Source organism: Lynx rufus, unplaced genomic scaffold (assembly GCF_022079265.1).
Source record: "Lynx rufus isolate CCGP_SWC_20201006 ecotype Redwood Valley unplaced genomic scaffold, mLynRuf1.p SCAF_50, whole genome shotgun sequence".
Lineage (NCBI taxonomy): Eukaryota > Metazoa > Chordata > Mammalia > Carnivora > Felidae > Lynx > Lynx rufus.
In genome coordinates this window covers 722501-735179 of record NW_025814868.1, presented here as the reverse complement: position 1 = coordinate 735179, position 12679 = coordinate 722501, and the positions used below count along the sequence as shown (strand labels likewise).

The 12679-nt window shown below is 55.3% G+C and overlaps 1 protein-coding gene and 1 non-coding gene across 6 annotated transcripts in view; both read right to left on the bottom strand.

Annotated features, from left to right (window-relative positions):
* Window positions 1-12679, bottom strand: part of AP2A2 (adaptor related protein complex 2 subunit alpha 2) — a 90205-nt gene that overhangs the window by 31425 nt on the left and 46101 nt on the right. For all 5 annotated transcript variants that reach the window (XM_047100534.1, XM_047100535.1, XM_047100533.1 and 2 more), the window contains exons 2-3: window positions 12309-12377; window positions 212-354 (exon numbers count right to left, since the gene is read on the bottom strand). In XM_047100534.1, coding sequence (XP_046956490.1) covers window positions 212-354; window positions 12309-12377 — 212 coding nt within the window. The remainder of the gene's footprint in view (window positions 1-211; window positions 355-12308; window positions 12378-12679) is intronic.
* LOC124527571 (U6atac minor spliceosomal RNA) lies at window positions 7338-7462 on the bottom strand. The gene has a single exon (XR_006965923.1). It is a non-coding gene; the product is annotated as a U6atac minor spliceosomal RNA (small nuclear RNA).

Sequence of the window (12679 nt, the reverse complement as noted above, 5' to 3'; positions counted from 1 at the left end):
ATCCAGACCCACAGGAAGTCTCGGCTGCAAGGGAGCTGGAAAGAAAGAGCAAGGAAAGAAACGGCCTCCAAATCGGAAGAACCCCGCCCAGGAGAAAAGGCCCTTCCACGGGCAAGACTGCCTCCTGGAGGGGAGGGGGGCCCTGGGGCCGCCTCAGGTGTCCTGGATGCCAGCCCCACCCCGCCCCCCGCCCCCCTCCGGCGACACTCACGATCTGCTTCTCCGTGTATCTGTTGGAGCTCAGCAGGTTCACGGCCTCCATGTGCCCAAAGTCAATGTCATGACCCAGGAGGAAGATGAACAGCAACTTGCAGACGTACTTCTTTTTACTGTAGCCATCGAGAGCCTTGTCACCTACAGAAAAGGTGGGTGAAGTGGGAGGGCAGGGAAGTGGTCGGCAGGAGCCGGACAGCAGGGCGCGGGCCCGCCTTCCACCGCACACGGGGCACCACCGTGCTGCACACGAGTGCGGGTGACAGGTGATGTTTCCAGACCGGGCGATGCACGGCAGAACCCAAGGGTGCGGCTTCCCTCAGAAACCGAAGCCAGAATCCTTACATCAAGAGCTCTGCCCGCCCCCCCCCACAGCCCCCCCACCCCCCCCCCCGACAGCCCTGGGCAGGCCAGGCCCCAGGGGGCCTCCCTGGGACCAACCAGCCCTGCCAGGGCCCCTGGAGTCAGCAAGTCGGTCTTTTAAATAAGTTCTTTCCCGCAGGCGGATGAGCATGCTCTAAATGACCCCCCTTCGCTTCAGTTTTAGGACAAAGCACCCACCCGCGGAAGTCACACACGAGAGGGCCAGAGGAACCGTGTCTTCACCCTAAACACAGCGCAAACGAGCACCTCGCGAGACATCATGATGAGGCGGGTTCGAGACACATCACTGGCAGAACACAACTGCTATTTAAAAAAGACCACCCAAGGGCGCCCGAGTGGCTCTGGTGGTTAAACGTCCAACTTCGGCTCAGGTCATGATCTCGCGGTTCGTGAGTTCGAACGGGCTCTGGGCTGACGGCTCAGGGCCCGGAGCCTGCTTCCGATTCTGTGTCTCCCTCTGTCTGCCCCTCCCCTGCCTGCACTCTGTCTCTCGCATTGTCTCAAAAATAAATAAACATTTAAAAAAAAATAGAAAAGACCACCCTGCGCCATTTCAAGGATCGAAGTTCTCAATTCGCCAGACGAGGACACAGTTTTCCTTAGAGCCCACCACTAGCGGACTGCAGAGGTGACAACTAGAGAGATCAGTCATCTTTCTGAGCTGGGTCTCCCAGTGACACTGCTGTCACAGTGTGAAGGACCCGTGTGGGACATATGAGGGCTGAAGGGGACTCGGGGACAGCACTGGCCTCACAAGTCGGGACCCTCGTGCTCGTGGGCCAACAAGCACTGGCTGACCATGGAGAGCGGTCTGGAAGGCCTCCCCAAGACTTCCTAGGGGGACAATCACGTGTCAGCCAGCCAGCTGGTCACCTCACCTTGAGACGTTCTGAGAAACCCTCCCTTTCACCAACAAACTGATATACAACGTAATGACCTAAGAGTATAAAAGCAGCCCAGGCCTGGTTCCTCCACCACCGCCAGCCCCCACTGGCTCATCCGCTCCCCGCACCCAGGGAGCCCAGCTCTGGCTGGGACACCCCCCATCTGCTGTGGGAAAGAGTCTGTAGGCTCAGCACATGCAGCCCAGGGCAAGCAGCACCGATCTCCCATCTCCTGCCCACCCGGATTCCATCACCTTCCGGAAGCCTCCTCTGACAACCAAGCCTAAGGTACCACCCTACCTCCTCTCACCTCCTGGAGACAGGTCTCTGCTACTCAGAGCACATCTTAAAGGAAAACACAGCAGCATCCAAAGAGAGAGAACAGCTCGGTCAGACTGAGCTCTGTGGAGACGGCCACAGAAGCACCTGGGGGCTCCTTCCCTGAAACCCCTTACTGGTTTCTGCTCCTGCAGGACCTCGGACACAGGGTCCCTCCTACAGCCCTCCCGGATGCCAGGAGACTTACAGCAGGGCCGTCACTAAGGCAGAAGAATAACCAGGCACCTCCTGGCCCTGGTGCGTGGCTATGATGTACAGTAACGGCCAGTGCCCAGAAGGCAGCTTCGGGAACTCACAAGGTACTGCAGAGAGTGGGGACGAACCTGGGTGCCAGCCCAGAGGGCAGTCCGGCGCGCCACCCTGCCTGAAGCCAGAGCCCCGCCCCCAGTGAGAGGGTGGCTCTCCCAAGGGGAACCAGCAGGGAGACGCCCGACCGTGCCACAGGCCCGGCGTGACCGGGAAAGAAACGACGGCCCCAAGAGAGCGGGGCTCACATTATGCCTACGTGCCTCCCCCAGGCACCCGCCCAGTCCAGCCCCACCTGCTCTCAGGGGCTCCTCACCTACTCAAGAGTGACCCGTGGGGAAGCCTCTCCTTTCCACGGACCGCCCCCACCTTGGGTGCTGTCGTGGAGGGCGGTGCGGACGGGAGGGAAGCACTCTCACTTCCCACACGTACGCTGGAGTCTGGCTGGGGCGGGGGGAGGGTCCCGTGGGCTTCGTGCGGTCTGGGGAGCACTGGCTGCCGCTGCCCCGCCGTCTCGGGGCCCACGGTGAGTCCAGTGCTTTCTCTGGCAAGTGTCCAACCACCGGCCTTCCCAGCAGCAGCTACAAGGGCTGCAGACTCAGGGACCGGGTCCCCTCCCGGCTCAAGAGGTACACCACGGCGGCCCTGCCGGCCCTCACGGGCAAGGAAGGAGACGCGGGTGCACTTCAGTCTCCTGAGCGGCCTCAAAAACAAAGAGCTCTGCTCACTCCGCAGCCCAGATGCTTTGTTTCCGTCAACAAAGAGTGTGCTTGCCGGCCCCGCCTGCGTCCACCCGCACGTTCCCAGCACCCAGCACCCACCCACCTCAGGAGCAAGGCCCGGGCAGGGCGTGCGCCACAAACCCCGGCCACATGGGTAGCCCCGCATCCTCTCCGTTCTTGAAGAGACCGAGCCCATCTCCCAAGGACAGAACTCGCTGGCTGGACACAGTGTCCCCATGCCACCTGTCAGTTCCAAGCGCACCTCCACGAACGGCCCGGGGCAGAGCCCTCTGCACGCCTCTCCCTCGTGGCTGTCTCAGTACAGGGCCGCTGCGGGGGGCAGGGGGCGGGGGGCGGTGCCACAGCTGCAGAAGGGGCCCTCCTGCAGTTTGGGGTGAGGACTGGAGGGGCTCTGAGGTCCCACAGTGAATTCGGGGCCCCACCCTGGCCATAACCTTCTCACGGCCCTCTCAAGGTGACCCCGGTGCCCACGCCATCACCCGGATCCCCTCTGCAGCCCCACGCTACCGGCCTGCCCGAGGTGGGTCGCTGCCCTCTGAGAGTTCCTGACGGCCCGTGCCCTGGCCCGGCCAAACCAGCTGCCTTCTCTCTCTCCGGGGGCTGAGCTACCCCCTTGCTCCAAGGAGGGGCCTGCAGATCTGTCCTCCTGGGGGCTCTCCTTGGGCCCGAGGGGCCATACCTTGGGCCTTGCAGTCACCCTCACCAGAACTCAGGAGTTCCCCCCAGTGACCGTCGCTCCAAGCTGGTGTGGCTTCACTCGGACCAGACCAGACTGAGGTGGTCCTCACAATGTTAGTTTCAGGGCGGGCTAGAACTGTGTCTTTATTCCAGGAATTTCAAACTGTCACACTGCACGTCTCGTGCCTGAAAGGGGGTGGCCCACGTCCCCACGTTCCGTGAAGACCAGAGAAGAGGGGAGGTGGGAAACAGGCCACACACCCTGACAATCAGGATCCAGTCTGTGCCCGAGACCCCCAACTTGTCTACGGCCCCCTCCTAGGTGGGCCCTTCCAGAAATGAAGCGGGACACCACATCACAGCTTAGCACTGCCTGAGACGATGTGAGGCTTATGACGACCCTGTATCACTGGCCCTTAAGACTCATGCCAACTGCAGAACGTGAAATGTGAAACAAGGTCTGAGGATGACAAAAACCTGGTCCTTCTGTAAGAAGATATTAAGCAGTAAGACCCAAGACTGCAGAGTGAGTCACCAGGGCACCCAGACGCGGGGACAAACACGCTCCCTCCTCCTCAGGCGCTGGGCTGGAGGGCAGGCACCCTGACAGTGGCTTAGTGTCTGGGTCAGAGCCAGGTCAGCCCTGCGTACCCACACAGCGGTGCTCCCCACGTGCACCCCCTCCAACCACACTGTTGTGTCCCTGCCGGCTCTGTCCCTGCCATGTCCCAGCACCGATCAACCTAAAACACCCTCAGTCGCTCATGCTTTTCAGGGCCTATCCTGTCTCATTCGACAGTGGCGATGGCCAACATTCGTCCAAGATAACCACTCTTAAGGGACAGGAGAAAGATGCCTATCAGTTTTACCTCTGACCCCAACAGGCCTCAGGCTGACACGAATCTGTCATTTGTGCCTTAAGGGCAGGGCTCTTGTGCTAAATGGAGACGTGGCCCGGGACACACAGGTTTCCAAACCCTCAGCCTCCACCGGGGGATCACGTGGGCAGTCACATAAAGTAGGGCAAGGGCGCCTGGCCCACCCACTGTGAGGAGGTCTGAGCTTGGCCGCCCGAGTACGACCCCATCTCACCAAGAAAGATGTTCCCACCTGACAAATAAGATGCCAGCCAGAGCCCGTGTGGTTGCGGGCATAGCATCCGAGGCCCAGGAAGCAGACTCTTCCGGACAATTTCTGAGCTGTGGCCCTTTCCCACTGTTTTCTCTCACAGACACCGGCGCTCGACAAGTATCTTGCGATCAAAGAGGTGGAAAGACCAGGAGGGACATGGCCCTTCCTCGCGTCTGCACCCTGACGGTATTCTTCCCGCGCCCCCACGCCATTCTGCCTGCCTCCTCCGTGAACTGAGAGATGCCCACACCGGAGAATCCACTCTTCGCCCCCGAGTCCCCACAGACCCGAGGCGTTTCCTCCACTCTCTGTAATGCTTACTGATTTCAGTGGTTAGAAAAAGGGAGATGCAAATTAAGACCACAGTAAGGTTCCACTACACGCCCCCCACCGCAACCAAAACTCACAAGATCAACCATACCAAGTGCCGGCAAGAACGTGGAGGAACTGGGACCGCTCCCACCGGCTGGCAGGAGCGACACGTGCACAGCCGCCCCCGAAAACGGCAAAAGGCCCCCTGCCGCGGGCCCCGGGTGTGTGCCCAGCGGGAGTGCTCACCGCAGCCTCGGCCTCACAGGCAAGCGCGGGCGAGTGCACGGCGGTGCAGAAGCGCTCGCGGGCCACTGGCACACGCGCGTGCCCTGAGCGCACCGTGCTCAGCTGAAGAGACCTCGTCACGCCACCCAATCCCTTTCACGTGGGTTTCAAGAAACAGCAAAACTACCGTGACACACAACAGACCGGTGGCCGCTGGGGGCTGACGAAGGTGGCCGAGTACACGGGGACACAGGGAACATTCATGCACCTTCCAAAATTCAAAGTGCACGCTTAAGTAAATTTTATTGCAAGTAAAACACATCCCATAAAGCCAACTTTTAAACCATTCCTGTCAAATACACCAGGAAGAAAGGCATAAAGCATGGGAGAACACTGGCGAGGACCGGGGGGGGGGGGGGCAGGGGGTGCGGCCAGCCCGTCGGGAGCCAGCGTGGCACCCCCTTGCCGAGAGCTTTCGCGCTTCCTCCATAAAAAGCTGTGCTTTACTTAAGTCTTTCTATACCTACAGTAACCTAAGTTCTTTATGGGAACTTTTGTCTTAATGTTTTCTTTATTTGGGGGACAGTGCAAGCGGGGGAGGGGCGGCGGGGGGAGGGGGGATCCAAAGAGGGCTCTGTGATGACAGCACAGAGTCCGACACGGGGCTCGAACTCACGAACTGTGAGATCATGACCTGAGCCTAAATCGGACACTTAACCGACTGAGCCACCCAGGCGCCCCCCTTTATGGGAACGTCCTCATTCAGCTGTGCACCCCAGACCGTGGCGGACACCCAGTGGTTACGTAGCAAGTTAGCAGATGCCATGTGGTACACCCCTGCGGACAGTGATAAGCAAGCGTGATGTCTCCGCGAAGGGTACCACAGCAGCTGCTTCCCAGAGGTCTCGAGGTGGAGTGTGCCGGCTGATGTCATAGTAACTACCCCAATCCACCCCAGACCCGGGTGGCTCACACAACAAGCACCACCTTCTCGCTCACGAGTCTGCAGGTCAGCCAAGACTCAGCAGGGGCGGCCTCCAGCCACAAGCGGGATCTAGGCCCGCACAGGGCGCCTCTCCCTCTCTCAGCCCAGCAGCACCCAAAGCACATCCTTCCCAAGGAGGCGACGGGAAGGCCCCCAAAGGGGCAAGTAGAAACAAGCAACCCCCCTCGAGGTTAGGTCTCAAAGTGGCGCACAGTCGTGGTCTACATCCCACCGGCCACATCACATGACCAAGCCCCACATCCTTCCTCAAATGACAGAGCCCACCGGTGAAACCATCGGCCTCCAGCCTTCTCGGTGGCGGGGCTTCGGATTACAGATGCAACTTCCCGACGTTCTCAGGACTGTCACATCGTATCACTTCTCATCTACCTGCTTCCACGTGTATCTGTAACCGCACAAGGTGCTACCGTGCGCAGCGAGCGTGCGGTCACCTCCGTGGCCGCCACGTCTTTCCTCCTCTTCTGCCCCTCTGACCTTGCATCTGGGATTCTCTGCTTCTGGCCTCAAGTATATCCTTTGGAATTCCCTTTTCCTCACGGGAAACTCTCTCCATTTTTGTCTCAAGAAGCTCCGTTCCAGCTTCAGTCTTAGAAGACACTCTTGCCGGGCAGTCTTCCACTGGCTGTTCTCCGGCACGGGGCCAGGCTTCCCATCTGCCGCGTGCCAAGTCGGCTGCCAGCACGGCTCCCCTGCCCGTGACTTGTGATCTCTGCGTCTCCGCAGAACGCGTCTAGGTGTGCACCTCATTCACGCCACCTGTGTGTGGAGCCTGCAGTCTGGCCAATTTCACTCATTCCTTGCGTTTTTTTTTTTTTTTTTTTTTTTTTTTTTTTTTTTTTTATTTATTTTTGGGACAGAGAGAGACAGAGCATGAACGGGGGAGGGGCAGAGAGAGAGGGAGACACAGAATCAGAAACAGGCTCCAGGCTCCGAGCCATCAGCCCAGAGCCCGACACGGGGCTCGAACCCACGGACCGCGAGATCGTGACCTGGCTGAAGTCGGACGCGTAACCGACTGCGCCACCCAGGCGCCCCTCCTTGCGTTTTAAGACACACAAATTCACTAAAATTTTGGAGATATTTCACAACGTACTGAAATCAGAAAAATAAATTCTCAATATACGAAATCTAGAAAGATAGAATTAGAAATTAGACTTTAAAGGATTTAGGGGAAAAAAACCAATGACGGTCAGGTGCCACGAAGCAGGCGGCACAGCCTAACGGTAAGCGTGCTGCCAGGCCCAAGGGCCCCCTCCATCCCCAACAAGGGGACAGCGAACTTCTCTCCTCTCGCACAACACAACTTCGTGCACTCTTAAAAGCTGCCACGTTCTCTCTCTTTTCCTTCTGGGACGCCAACTAAACCTTTGAGACTTGATCACCACATCCCTTTACCTCTTGCCCCCTGTCCTGTCCCCTGCTCTCTATTCAGGACCCGCTTTGTTCCTATTGTTCAGAACACCAAATCTCTCTTCAACTATGCCTGCTGTGAAATCCAGAGTTCTTCACTTTGGTTTCTGCAGGTTTCAGTTCTGGGATTTCCATTCGCTCTAATATTTCAAATTCCGCTACGCCACCTTTCGCACCCCAAGTTTCCTGCTACAAATTTCAAGGGTGCCTTTATCTCTTTAAAAATGGCACACCTGCCCCTTTACCACCATCTGAATCTGGTATCAGAGCTCTCCGTGAGTCTGTTCCCGTGGTCTCTGCTGATTCCCGCTCACGCCACCTTGACTCCCTATGTGCCTGGTTATCTGTGACCAGATGCTGGACTACATGTGTGAAAATTCTAGGCATCATCTGTGGCCTGCAATGACAATGTCCTCCTCCGGGGGACTGCTTTTCTTACCTTAACCCGAGTATAAAGTTCGAGGTGTCCAAAGGCCCACTGCACACCTGTGACAGGGCTGGCTCGCGTCCAGTCCACTCCTGCCCTTAGGGCACTGCCTTGAAAGTCTCCGTGGAAAGCAAAAAGGGTCTCCATTTCTCGTGGGCTCCGGGCTTTGATTCTTCTCCTAGACCAGGGTTGCTCAACTTCGGCACGTCGACATCTCAGGCCGATGGCTCTGGGTGGGGGGCTGTTGTATGTGCTGTAGGGTGTAAGCACCTTCCCTGCCCTCCACCCACTAGATGGCAGTAACGCACCCCCTCCCGGGTGGTGACAAGGGACCCGGTCTCCAGGTGTTGCAAATGTCCCCTGGAGGGCAAAGCCACCCTGACAGATAACCACCCTCTTGACTTTCACGGTCACATCAATGTCTGTTTCACGGTTCTTTCTTTGGGATCAGCAAACGCTCTCGAGGCACAAACAGCGGTGTGCTGTACTTGCTTACGTGGACACTTTCCTCCTCCTGGAGAAGGCCCAGAAACTCTCCTTGTTTCTTGTTATCTATGATGCTTCCAAGAGAGAATCCCAAGCAGGGTTTGGGATGCGGGGCTCAATCTCAGGCCTGTGAGACTGACTTGAGTTGAAACCCAGAGTCTGACACTTAACCCGCTGAGCCACCCAGGCAACCCCTCAAGACTTTTTTTTAACAGTGTATCTGAAGTCAGCACTGTCCAACTTGCAGCTTCTAGCCACGTGTGGCTACTGAGCACTTGAAGTGCGGCTGGTCTGCGTGGAGTGTGGAGTGTGCTAGAAGTGTAAAATACACACCAGAATTCAAAAACGTAGTATGAAAAAGATGTACGATATCTCTTTAGAAAAAGAGGTAACTTTTTCTATTGACTGCATGTTGCAATGATACTATTTTAGGCATATTACAATAAATAAAACATATTAAAACTAGGTTTTTGTGAAGCTTCATTTGTTGTTTTTTTTAATAATCTCTACACTCAATCTGGGGCTCAAACTCATGACCCCAAGGTCAAGAGTCACACGCTCCACCAACTGAGCCAGCCAGGTGCTCCTAAAATTAGTTTCGTCTGCTTTTTACTTTTTTTTTAGTGTTGCTACTAGAAAATTTAGAATTCTATGTATGTCTGCATTAGTGACTCGTATCATATTTCCACCATATGGTACAGACGTATGTTAGCTAATCTGCCACGACTGGACTCAGAAGCCCCCCAGGGTGCACATTTCTGAGGACAAAGGCTAGGTTTTCTATTATCTGTTACTATGCAAGGTGCACACATACTCAATAATGCCAACTGCTTCACAGGGGAGAGGGAACCTCCTTCCCTCCCTAGGACAGCTTAGCTTAGGCAGGCATGAAGACAGAAGAAACAACACAAGGCTTGTTTGCCCCCAAACATTTATACGGAAAGGCTGAAGACGTACCATCCGAAGGGCCATGAACTCGTTTTTAATAACAACACGGTTAACGTTTCTAGGCATTCGCTCTCCATAGAGCACTTTACGCTTAGTTCCACATATAGATAGAATTACTGCAGCAGACACGGACCCTCCCTTCAGTGAAGGACTGGGGCTGCCAAGAGCGTGGGGACCTCAAAGGGTCAGCTTCGTCAGGGACTGCCTTCCTTGGCTTCGAGCCACAGCTGCGCGAGGCGGGGGGACAAGGGCCCGGCCATGCCCACCCCACGCCAGATGCCCCTGACAGGCAATCTTCATGTCAAAGCTCCCGAACGGGCCTCCCCTGCCCGCCTCTAGCCCTCTCCCTCCCTTCCCTGCTCACAGATGCTCCTCTCATAAATCCTCAGCCCTCCGAGCCTAGCTCAGGGTCTGATTCACAGAGAATCCAGCCTGAAATGATCATCAGTAGCCCACGTGAAAGCTGAGAAAAGACACGGGGAAGGGTAAGTAACGTGACAAGGCAGCACACCTTGTAAAGCATCAGAGCAAGGACCCTGTCTGCAGGTGGTCAGGGCAACCTTACTCTTAACCACCATGTGACAGTGATGCAGTGAAAGTTACAAACCCCTCACCATGTGGCACAGACGGCAAACGGACCCACGGAACGATGCTCCACGTCACGTGACGTGAGGGGAAACGCACATCAAAAGAGTCGTGAGCTCCCTCCACACACCCGCTGGAGCGGCCCAAAGCCAGAACAGCGACATCACCCAATGCTGGCGAGGACACAGGGCGACGGGAACTCTCGTTTGTTCCTGGTGGGAATGGGAAGTGGGGCGGCCGCTTTGGGAGACAGTCTGGTGGCTTCTGAGAAAACTCCACACGCCATTACCACGCGACACAGAAGCCCCGCTCCCCGGTATTTACCGTGGGAGCCGAAGACCTACGACCACGCAACGCGGGCTCACGGGACATTCACGGCAGCTTTATTTATAATCCCAGCAGCTATGTTCACAACTGACAAAGCCCGGACGCCATCAAGATGTCCTTCAGCGGGTGGACAGATAAATAAACTGTGAGATGTCCAGGCGAGGGAATATTATTCGGCACCGAAAAGAAACGAGCTAGGAAGCCGTGGAAAGAAGGAATCTTAAAGGCACCTTACTAAGTAAAAGAAGCCAATCTGAAAAGGCTACATACTGTATAATTCCAATTCTATGACATTCTGGAAAAGGCAAAACTATGGAGACGGTAAAAAGATCAGTGGTTGCCAGGGGCCGGGGGGAAGGAAAGGATAAACAGGTAGAGCACAAGAGATTTTTGGGGCAATGAAACAACTCTGTACGATACTGCAGTGACGGATATGTGTCATCACTCGTTTGTCCAAACACACAGAATGTACAGCCCCCAGAATGACCCATGACATCAACTGTGGACTTTGGGTGATGATGACGTGTTCACGTAGGTTCCTCAGCTGCCTGGTGGGGTGTCGACAGTGGGGAGGCTGTGCAGGTGTGGGGGCAGGGGTGTATGGGAAATCTCCACACCTTCCTCGATTTTGCTGTGAACCTAAAGCTCTCTAAAAAAAAAAAATCTTGGGGCGCCTGGGTGGCTCAGTCGGTTGAGCATCCGACTTCGGCTCAGGTCATGATCTCACAGTTCATGAGTTCGAGCCCCGCATCAGGCTCTGTGCTGATGGCTCAGAGCCCAGATACTGCTTCGAATTCTATGTCTTCCTCTCTCTCTCTGCTCCTCCCCAGCTCATGCTCTGTCTCGCTCTCCTTCAAAAATAAATAAAAACACGTAAAAAAAATTTTTTTAATAAAAAAATAAAACCTTAAGAAAAACAATAAAAAAAACTTAAGCAATGAAAGTTATAGACCTCCCCAAACATACACACGTACTATATATACGTATATGCGCGCACATGTGTGTGTGAAACAGCAAACCTTTTCATGTGCAACTTCAGAAGTTTCACAGACCTTCTAGAAGATCCTCAGGCCTAATTCAAAATATGAAAACATAATCCTTTCCCTAGGGCTCCACAGGGAAATACTGGAGGTCCACTAGTTTGCATCCCTTGATAACACAGGATACCCATCCTCAAGCCCTGAGAAGCCACCCATTCCTAGAAATTCTGTGTCCCCCCCACACACCCCACCCCTCCCCAGCTCCTTGGCTTCAGTCCCAGCGTCTCCTCTATTCACTGGTCCCGGGCAATTCCAGCCACTCTCATGGCTGAAGTCTGCTCAGCCACGTGAACCAGATGTCAAACCTGGAAAAATTCACTGAGAAAGTAAGCCTTAACGGATCAGCCAGCCTTTCACAGACGTGTCCTCAGTACTGACCATCTGCACTTCGCAGCCCCTCAAGGTGCGGGCGCCCAGGGAGGTGCGCTCCAGACATGCTGGCCTACAAAGAGGCACCACCTGAGAGGCTGGGCGATGTGGCTCGTGACCGGTCCACAAAGCCAGGAACACTTTGGTACAGGAAGTGCCCAGACAACTGTCATACTGAAACAATGAGCGGCCTCAGGTAGAGCACTTCTTTGAGATTCACGCTTTGAGCCCATACCGCGCCGGGTCTGTCTGGCTCACCACTCCCAGACCTGAAGGAGTGAAGTCCAGGAGTGGAAGGAGCTGCTCTTCAGGAAGAGGCTGGGTCCCGGGAGGGGCCCCTCCACCCCATCCCTTCCACACAAGTTCTCAGACAACTCAAGAGCGACCCATGGCCTGACCCTAAGCACGTTTTAATTCCAGCAGAGCCACAAGAGTAACTGTGCTAACTCAGAACTTTGATTCGAAGAGGAAAGAGTTAAAAGGCATTAGAAGACGAGGCCCCGCTCCAGAAGGTTTACAAAAGGACATTTCACGAAAAAGACTGAACACACTTACCTTTAAATTTTGATCTGATGTTTGCCAGTTCTTTGTTTATTCTCTTTATTTCTGCTTCTTTACTTTTGCCTAAAAAAAGAGAGAACACAAATGCATTTACTTTAACTCACTTCTGAGCAAACATCTGTTCCCCGACAAGACCAACGCCTCAGAACTAAAGGCAAAAATCACTGCTTTTAGGAGGCAAAGAAAGAACCACACTGCCAGCAGCCAAAACCAGCAGGGAGGCAACTGGGACAGAAGCCGGGGCCCTGACGCGGGCTGCCCAGGTCAAAGCAGGGTGAGTCCAGAAGCACCACACAGGAAAGCAGCCACTCTAAAACCCGAAGGGGTCTACAGCACCATTGTCACTTTATTTTTTATTATTATTT